This window comes from Acanthisitta chloris, unplaced genomic scaffold (genome assembly GCF_000695815.1).
Source record: "Acanthisitta chloris isolate BGI_N310 unplaced genomic scaffold, ASM69581v1 scaffold42327, whole genome shotgun sequence".
In the NCBI taxonomy this organism is placed as follows: Eukaryota; Metazoa; Chordata; class Aves; order Passeriformes; family Acanthisittidae; genus Acanthisitta; species Acanthisitta chloris.
Genome location: NW_008682805.1, coordinates 1 through 9,779, shown reverse-complemented (window position 1 = coordinate 9,779; position 9,779 = coordinate 1). Strand labels below are relative to the sequence as shown.

Genomic DNA, 9,779 nt, shown 5'->3' with positions numbered 1-9,779 from the left:
AAGAGAGAAGAAAGAGAGGAGTGAGGAAGGAGACAGCCCGATCATTCTATAGGAATTGGACTAAGTGGGAGATGTAGCACGATCCCTTTCCTCTGTGCGTGTGTCAGTGTCACACGTGTCAAAATACCCACTGTGCCCGGTGTGTATGTTAACAGACACACCCTTGGCCTGCCAGTATCAAAGTTCGTCTCAGGTTTTCAGAGACATCTCCTCCTCCAGCCCTCAGTCGAGCAGGTAAGGCGGTGTAACCTTCGCACCACCCTCAGCATCGCAGGCTAGCTAATAGAGATGTTAGATTTTAATGGCAGTAAGACTTCTGTAATTATTAAGGCACGGCTTGATTGTTTTTGCTGTGTTTTAACAAGTTGTGTGATCAAGAAAAGCAGCAGAAGTATTTTGGCACAGCAGTGACAGTGATTTAGTTCACATTTATCATTTGGTTTGAGGCAGGTTTTTCTCTCTTGCTGTCTTGGTTTTCTTGCTTCTTTTTTTTTTTTTTTTTTGCTATGTTAATCATTCTGGCTTCCAGCACTGTGGAAAAAAACTTTCTTCATTTCAAAATGTAATGGAGACTGCTCAGTTCATGGACTCTTGTACTGGATGATCCAGGATTTATTGTTATTTAGCCATCTATTACAAGATCCACCCCTGATGTAGTGAACTCTTGCAGAAAGATTACTTGCTTATTAAAAAATGATTCATGTCCATCTTGAACAGCGCAGTTTTCTTTCACCAGCATCTCTCTCAGGGCATGAATGCCCATAGCAAGCAGGAAAATGTGTCTGTAAAGTATTTTAGTGGCATGGGGAGCCCTGGGGGGGCTGTCAAGCTTTCCATTAACAATTTTAATGCTATTAGCGAGTGTGATTATGTACAAACCGCTTCTAGGGGGTTCCTAGGCTAGATATCAGTGCAGGGCTTTGTACTGAGTCAAAGGGTGGATTGAGTTTATGACACAGTTTAAACAGAAACAGAAGAGCAGTACTACAGTAGAGCAGCACATCGTAATTCATTCGGTATTGCTCTGTGGTAGCCATGCAGAGAAGTTCTCACTTCTTACCAGGGTCTTCGATTTGAGAACATCTTTCGGCGTCACCCATGAGTAAGTAGCTGGACGTACTTAGATTTAACTGTGTGTGTTTTCAGCTTTTCGGTTTTGTTTTAAACAAAAAGAGACAGGCTCTTCTTTCCTTTTCCTAGCTGGTAGATCTATCTTTAAATGTACACTGCTTTTTCAGTTCCTTCATTTTTTCTGCTTAGCTATTTTTTAAAGAGGGAGGATCTAAACAGAAAGAGGCACTATGCACTAATGCTCATCTTATTATAAAAAAGACGTATTTATTCTATTTATTGCTGCTCAGAGTTGATTTAGTACCATATATGTCTCCAGATGAGATGTAACTATGAAAACTTCAGTAAAAGTCTTGGTTGGTGAGCACTATTTAGCTTCTATGGCCAGGTATAAACTGTGTTTTATTGTAAGGTTTTAATAACATTTTAAATAAGAGAAAAGTTCTGTAACTGATGGAAAGTTTTTTTATCCCATATAGCTGCACTGTGATCATAGCACAGAAGCAGCAGAGGAGGGGTGTGGGAAAGCTTGCTCAGCGACAAAAAGTGGAGTAAGTACCACTTCACACACCACAGCAGAGACACAAATATCATCTTCTGAAGCCTTTTTGGGGGACCAGCTTGAGTCCCAGCTCCTGTCTTGTTCTTTTCATAGGGCGGCTGCCCTCTGCTGTTTAAAGCTGCTTTTCCAGCGCTGGCGTTGCTGCGGTGGTGATGGTGAGGAGATAAGGGAAGGCAGGTTGCAGGGAGAGGTAATCTCTCTTCTCAACCCAGATAATAATCTCGGAGGAAGCAGTGAAGCTGCTGGGCGCACAGTCCCTTCATCAGGTCACTGTGCTGACAGGCACGACAGAATCTTGCTGCTTGTGCAAATAACAACTGACAAGATGCTTTTAATTTCCCCCTGCCAGCTAAATAAACCAGCCAAAGGCCAACATCGGCTCAGTTAGCGTGAATGGGTTTTGGATCCAGCAAGTGGCATGAGTGGTGCAATTTAGAGAGATTCCATCTATCAGAAAAGCTTCAAATATGGTTTGTGGGAATAACTTCTTGGTATGAAGCAGATGAGGGCACACTGCTTAGAAATACATGCTCTTAATGATGGGGTTGGCTACCTGATGCACATCATAATTGTGATTTAGTCTGTTCTCAACCTCTAACTATGAAACCAGTAAATGTTGCTGCATACGGTCCTCACTGACAGTTAACAGTTGACTTATACCTGTGTATATTGTCTTTGTGGGCATGGAGTGGTATCATTTGTTCCTGTTACCTTCTTTTTCTATGTTTTCCTAATCACTGTTGTACAACAACTATACTTGATAATACAGCAGGTGCTCCCTGTGCCATCCTTATACCAATGTGAAACTCTTATTTCATAGCTTGCAAAACACAGCTACATCCAATATTAGTCTTTGCTGTGGAATGAGTCAGAGGAGCTGGTGGTTTTCTGTGAATACCAAGATTTTTCCAATTGTGGGACATCCAAAATTATGGAATTCTGATTCATGTTTAAAATGGCTTATATTTTCCAGCATGACTCGCCTGTTAGGTATAAAGCAACACATTCTATAGAGCTTAAGAAAAACTAGAAAAAAATATATTCCTAGAAGAAAATATGTTCCTTTAAATATGTTCTGTTCGTTAATAAGAAAACTGCCAACAGAATTTGTGGTTGCTTCTGGAGGAGGCAGTACCTGCCTCCATGGGTATCAGTAGCATCAGTTCTCTTCATCTACGTCGGGTTTTTGGAATGAAAATCTTTTGATATCCTGCATGAGTCAAGTGATATTTTGAACGTTGTGTGCTTTAATTATAGCCTCCATTCCCAAAGAGGATGCTACCAAAAAATTAAGACTCTAGGCCCAATATTTGGGTTGGACATTTGTTTTTCAGCAGTCTGTAGCTTCCAAAGTCTTTTTTTGGTGCGGCTTAGGGGTGGAGTATGGCTACAGAAAGCATTGAAGAGAAGGATTTTTCTTTTTTTATTCTTAGATAGCTGCAGTCATTTCCTGCGTGGTTTGCTTTGGTTTACTTGTTTGAGGCATTTCAGGAATGATCCTACAGTTGTGATCAGTGTAACCTCAGCAGGGTCTTAAATATGTGTAAGCTCAACATAGTTGTGAAGTTTTGTTTGAATAATCTTTGTGTGAGGGAGATCCTGCCTGCCTTCTTGCCCAGGGTGCAATGCCTCCAGCAGCGATTCAGCTGTATGGCTAATTTTCAAATAAACCACAGTTACACGTTTTCTTGACACAGTACTAGTGCACGCTGTTCTCTGCAGTCTGAGGCACTCTGCCTGCGGTTCATAAACACATTTACAGTCCCATTTGCTTCCCTGTGCTTGGAGGGGGTTGGTTTGCATTTCTAATTAATTGAGTTTATAAAGCAATAAGCCAGTATGTTAACTGCAAATTCCCTCAAGAATTGTAATCTTCTTTCATTAACTGCCTGTGTGTAATCATATTACCCTTTCTTGTGTAAGCCTAGGGGAGAGCAAATGCTACATGGAGCAGAAACCTTCCTATGGTGTGAGTTGCAAGGGGAACTGAGTTTACCATGTGGTCATGTTCTGCAACCTGGCCCCTGTCAGGTCACCTTTGTCCATCTGCCTGTTCCTACTATCAGCTTGATGTCTGTGGCTGAGACAGCAAATGGTGTGAGGAGATTTAAGGACCTCTCTCAGCAGAGTCAGAGAGTAGGGGAGAGCTTTCAGAGAATGCTCTAATCTAGCTGAAGACAGACACATTTACTCTTTGCAGGGGCTCTGGTTTCTGAATGCAGGGATTTACATGGAGACTGAATTTTCTTTACGCCGTGTGAAGACAAATGCTCTTAACTTCCCACTCATGTCAGCTGGGAGTTGGTGGCTCAGCACACCTAAGGGTTAAATGCCCTGTATTTCCATGTTAACCTGGGACACTTGTTTCAAGATACTGGTTAAGGCATTAGTTTAACACTGAGAAATCTGAGCTACTTAATATAAGTTAACTCCATTCAAATAGCTTGACCCTTACTATATTTATAGTCGGGTAGCAAGCTGTTACTTAGCAGGGTAGGATAATTTTGCAATGTGTTTGGGTGAATGACTGTACTTCCTTTTGCTTTCCACAGACCGGCATTCAGAATGGCAGGCTTGTCCACTTTAATCTTCCTTTTGTGTGCTGCTAAAGATGTGATGCCCTCCAGTTCTCACTGGAAGCCAACTTGGCCATCTTACAGAGTTCCCGTTATCCTGCCGCGGTCTACCCTGAACTTGGACAAACCACAGTTTGATGCTGAAGCCAGACTGGAAGTGGTATCTCCCTGTGGCCCAGCATGCCACAAAAGTTCTCCACTGCCAACTTATGAAGAAGTGAAGAACTACTTGTCGTATGAAACCTTGTACGCTAATGGTAGCCTCACTGAAACTGAAGTGGGCATATATATTCTGAGCAACAGTGGTGGAGGGTCTCAAGGCAAATCTCGAACTAAGAGGCAGATCTATGGCTATGACAGCAGGTTTAGCATTTTTGGGAAAGACTTCTTGTTGAATTACCCATTCTCCACATCGGTGAAGCTATCTACAGGTTGCACGGGGACACTGGTGGCTGAAAAGCATGTTCTTACAGCTGCTCATTGTATCCATGATGGCAAGAGTTACGTCAAAGGAGCTCAGAAACTGCGGGTGGGGTTCCTAAAGCCCAAAGTGAAAGATGGCAGCAAAGGGGCCAATATCACCAACTCGGCACTGCCTGAGAAAATGAAATTCCAGTGGATCCGAGTGAAACGGACGCATGTCCCCAAAGGATGGATCAAAGGCAATGCCAATGACATTGGCATGGATTATGACTATGCCCTGCTGGAGCTGAAGAAGCCTCATAAAAGAAAGTTTATGAAGATAGGTGTGAGCCCACCAGCAAGACACTTGCCTGGAGGGAGGATTCACTTCTCTGGCTACGACAATGATCGTCCGGGAAACCTGGTTTACCGTTTCTGTGATGTCAAAGATGAAACATATGACCTGTTATACCAGCAGTGTGACGCTCAGCCAGGCGCGAGTGGATCGGGGGTGTACGTGAGGATGTGGAAGAGGCAGAATCACAAATGGGAGCGTAAAATTATTGGTATATTTTCAGGCCATCAGTGGGTGGACATGAATGGCACCCCACAGGATTTCAATGTAGCTGTTCGGATCACACCTCTCAAATACGCACAGATCTGTTACTGGATCAAAGGCAACTACCTTGACTGCAGGGAAGGATAAAGACAATGAAACTCCTTGAAAGCACTTAATGACTGGTTTTAATTACTCATCTGAGGAAAGGCTAGACTTGTGCTGCAAATGTGTGTGATATGAGCATGTAACATCGGGAGGTGATATGTAGCTTTTCAAGCCAACCACCCTGTTCTTAGGACAGGGACTGCATGGTGCTATCATTACAGCTCGAAACTGGGGAGAAAAGAACGTCTGCTGGGTGGGGAAGGAGCAGGTGGACTTGCTGAATTTGCAGCTGAGCAACTGAAGATTAATTAGGGGCGGATCAGTAACCAGTATGAAAACAGAACCGTCTCCAAAGAATCTTGTAAAAGGGACGCTGTTGACTATCTCATGCCTACAATGTTTGTTTTAATAAATCCTAGGATTAGTAGAAATGCTTTGATCTGAACTTTTAAAAGAAAATATTTCTATGCTGTTGGGGGCTGAAGAGGGGCATTTAATGGTGTTTGCAACCCAAACATTACAGCTTTGTGTTCCTGCATGAGAAAGAGAGTGTGAAAAGGGCAAGGCGTGCGCTGTGGGAGATGAATGCCACACAAATAGCATGAAGGGTAAATAACCACATAACACTGCTAACTTCCTTTTGGCCTGAGTGATTTGAGACTTTATTAGTAACACAGTTAAGAAAAATGGTTTTTGAGCAAACAGGCCTTGATGTTGCAAGGACTTGACTGTGAAGATGATGTTGGTCATATGAGCAGTGCCATTGCATCCTGCTTTGGGAAACACAAATTGGATTTGTGATTAAATCTTTAGACGAGCTGGGGCATAGCCTTATGCCTAGCAGGATCCCTATGAATATACTATTATAGAAAGTGTGTGGGGATAGAGGCTTTTCTGTTTATGACCTACTTAGATCTTTTAAGAAAAATCTCATGTCAGCACCTCAGATTTTCGGAGGGGAAGCCTGTTTTTGGTCTTAGTGGCCATCTGAATTTCTGCCTGCAGAGCAGGTAAAGGGCAAGGGTTCTACCAAGTTAGGGTTCTACCAAGTTTTTCTCCCTGTTTGTTCAAGATCCTTGCTGTTCTGCCTAAAAACATACCAGGTAGAAGGACCCTAGATTTGTAAGTGTCTCTCAATCGTATCCCGCTGTGTAATTTGTATGGTATCTTAACCAATGTTTCTTGTTTTGTTTGGGATCAGAATTCTCCTACCTATCTAACTGTTGAGTCACAAATAATTCTTGGCAAATGTACAGTTCAGTAATTCTGCATCTGGAACAGAGCCACACTATAGGATGCAGCCTGGGTTTGCTATGAAGTGATCCTCTGTTGTCTCTTATAGGTAACAGTTACTTAAGTTTTTACTATAGCAGAATTAGAGCTTAAAACAAGAACTGTCTTTTATAGGTAAAATCAGTGCAGCCAAATACTGTAGCTCAGCAAACAGCTGGGAATTGGGAAATCAGCGTGGTCTCTACAAGCAGAGTTTCTCAGGTGGACTGTGCCACTGTGTTGCAGTAACATGGTTAAGTACATGCTACCATGCTAATATTAAATTTTAAATAGGAGGATAAACACTGGCTCTGGTTCTGGTTTCTCTTCCATTCGTCTCTCACTGTCTCCTGAAGTTTACTAAGTTGCCTGTGGTTCTTGGTGTTCTGAGGCAAATGCAAGGCCCTGGTATGAAATGGCAAAGCTGGGAAGGAACGAGTCTAAGCAGAGCTTCCCTATGCTATACAAATACAAGGAAAATGTTAATTCAGCTAAGCCTTTTTTACACTCTACTAATTACTATGGCATTTGTAAACATATGCCTGATGGTGCTTTATCTTTGTGGTGGCTTTGGCTCTAATTCTGAAAAACATTTTTTGCTAGAGCTGCCTATGATTATTATTTTTATAGAAGCAGCGTACAAAAATGTGGACCCTCATGTGGGCTCTTGGTGCACTCAGATACAAGCAGTTACTAATGCTTTGAAATATGAATAATCACCATATGTATCTGATGGTCTTTTTCTGCCTTTTTATTTTAATTTCCTTTACTCTATGGCTGTTATCTGGAGCACTTTTGTTTGAATGTATCACAGTGAATAAAGAAAAGTTATGGACTTTCAATGCAGACATTCTTGTATTTGTACTATATTGGGTTGCAGTTTCAATTTTGTTTCAGTTACTTATTTGTAAAGACATTCAGATACAGAACAGATTTATTAAAATTCTCAATGCTGTAAATTTTCCTTCAACTTTCTTTTGCTCCCACCTGTTAGAAGTTTCTATTTTGGTGTAACTATTTTGGTTTTTTAGTAGGCTTAATTACTTTGTGTCTTTGGATGGTAATAATCAATCTTAGCTTTTGTATGACTGTTCCAAAGCCAGTCATGAGCTCTGATTAGTTAGAGCTGAAAATAACCTATTAGACTAAAAAGCCACATTGTTTTTATGAACTTTAGGGTAAATAAACTATGGAGGAATTTGAACCAGTCAGTAGAAGGTCATAAATGAGGTCGGTCCCTCTTCTTTTCCTTTTAGTTGATGCAGTATGAAAAAAGTTCCTCTGAGGCAAATATAGTGAGACTCCCAGTTTTTAGAGAAACACTGGATGCAGAAATATTTTCATTTTGAAATTGTTACTTATACAACTTTCCTGACCTCTGGACGTGCACACTATGCCATGTAGGCTTGAGATCATCAGTCCTGATTTATTGAACATATTTCCCATCCACTGATCCTTATGTGCTCAACTGCTTTGTCAGATTATAGGCTAAGAACTTGTCATGGAATCGTAGAACCATTTAGGTTGGAAAATACCTGTAAGATCATCAAGGGCAACTGTAAACCTAACACTGCCTGGTACACCACTAAGCCAGGTCCCTATGTGCCACATCCACACATCTTTTAAATACCTTCAGGGATGGTGGCTCCACTGCTTCCCCAGGCAGCCTGTTCCAATGCCTGGCAAGCCTTTCGGTGGAGTCTTTCCTAATATCCAATCTAAACCTCCCCTGGCACAACTTGAGGTCATTTTCTCTAGAGTAATATAAGCAAGGTGGGATTTTGTGGGTTTGTGTTTTGTTTTTTTTTTAAAGTATGCAGCAAGTTTAGTGTAATCAGGAGTAGGAGAGTCTCTTTCCACAGTACACCTTGTGCAAACATTCCAGATAATTTTGGAAATCTCAGATAACATGGGCAGAATTGTGGTGATGAAGTTCAACATTGTTTCACCTGTGCCCACTGGAGTTGGTGGTAATTTTGCCAGTGCATTCATTCGCAGTGGGGTTGGGCCATTGCTAGGCAGGTTTGGAAATTGCATCCTGAGGGTATTTGCGTTGATACTGCAAAGAAAGCTCTTTTAAAACCAGAACTTTAAACTGTGAGAAAGAGCCACGGGTATTTGCGTTGATACTGCAAAGAAAACTCTTTTAAAACCAGAACTTTAAAGTGTGAGAAAGAGCCATGCAGCCAAAATAAGACTCATCAAGGAAACAAGTAACTGAACTGTATAGAGGTATGACACTTGAAATTTCTTTGTCCAACTGATGACTGCTGATGACCTGCAGAACTAAATGAAGTGCCTCATTATTCTTGTATCTGAAGGCAAGACAGCAGATGGGTATAGAGGGACTATTTTGGCTGTGAATGGAAAGGATTAAAATCTGTGTCTGTTAAGAGGCTGATATATGAAATATCTACTCAATGTGATACAACTCCCTTGGAGAACAGTGCTAAAGATGGAAACTGAGGTCTCGAGAAAACACAGACCCTGCCGAGCTATTCCCCAGCCCACACTGAACCTAGCCAACTGAAAACTGCAGAATATCATTGAGTTTCTTTCTCAGAGGAGAGGCATCTGTAATTGTTTTGCAACTGAATTCCCAAGCCTGCCTGTTTAGAGGGCAGCCCTTGTCTTAAAGTTGCACACTGAACCCCAAGCAAGCATAATACATGCTTGAAATTCTTTTCCGTGTTTCCACTTAATCTGCCATTTGTTAGCGGTTTTTGGTAGTGTGCCAAAGCAATACGCACAGGCCTCGAGAAGAGAAGCTTTCAAAGAGCTGATAAAGTACCATGAGTGGGTAAAAACCTTTTTGCTTCCCTGGAGTAAAAAGGAAGTGTGGACAGAGAAGAGCAGCAGAGAGTGAAAGGGCAATATGATTTGTATCACATGAGCAGGATTCCTACTGGATCAGTTGCTGTGTATATATGCACATGTGTGGATGTGCATGTGTGTAGGGTTTTTAACAATAATACTGTTTGTTTCCATTCGTTGCTCCACTAGGTACTGAAGAAAAACTTAAGAGCTGAAGTAAATTAAATCTCTTCAAATGAGAGCGTTGATGCCAACTCTGAAGCTAATGTGCAGCACGGATGAGACGTTCAGGCTGTGATTTGTCCAATAGGCAGATAAAAGAAGAGTAACAGTGACATGAGCGTTAGGAACCTGATCTTTTCCTGTCTCACATAGTGACGATGAGGGTACGTGTGCTTTCTGTCTGCTGTTAAAGGTA

General features: G+C 41.7%; 1 protein-coding gene across 1 annotated transcript; it reads left to right on the top strand.

Moving 5' to 3' along the window:
- Positions 1–4,180: 4,180 nt before the first annotated feature.
- On the top strand, positions 4,181–5,909 carry PRSS23 (protease, serine, 23). The gene has a single exon (XM_009078647.1). It carries the CDS (start codon positions 4,199–4,201, stop codon positions 5,315–5,317), a length of 1,119 nt encoding a protein of 372 aa, XP_009076895.1. The 5' UTR covers positions 4,181–4,198; the 3' UTR covers positions 5,318–5,909.
- Positions 5,910–9,779: the final 3,870 nt, after the last annotated feature.

What these genes read in the sequence shown, in the direction of transcription:
- PRSS23 (XM_009078647.1), top strand. Translation starts at nt 4,199, where the DNA reads ATGGCAGGCTTGTCCACTTTAATCTTCCTTTTGTGTGCTGCTAAAGAT.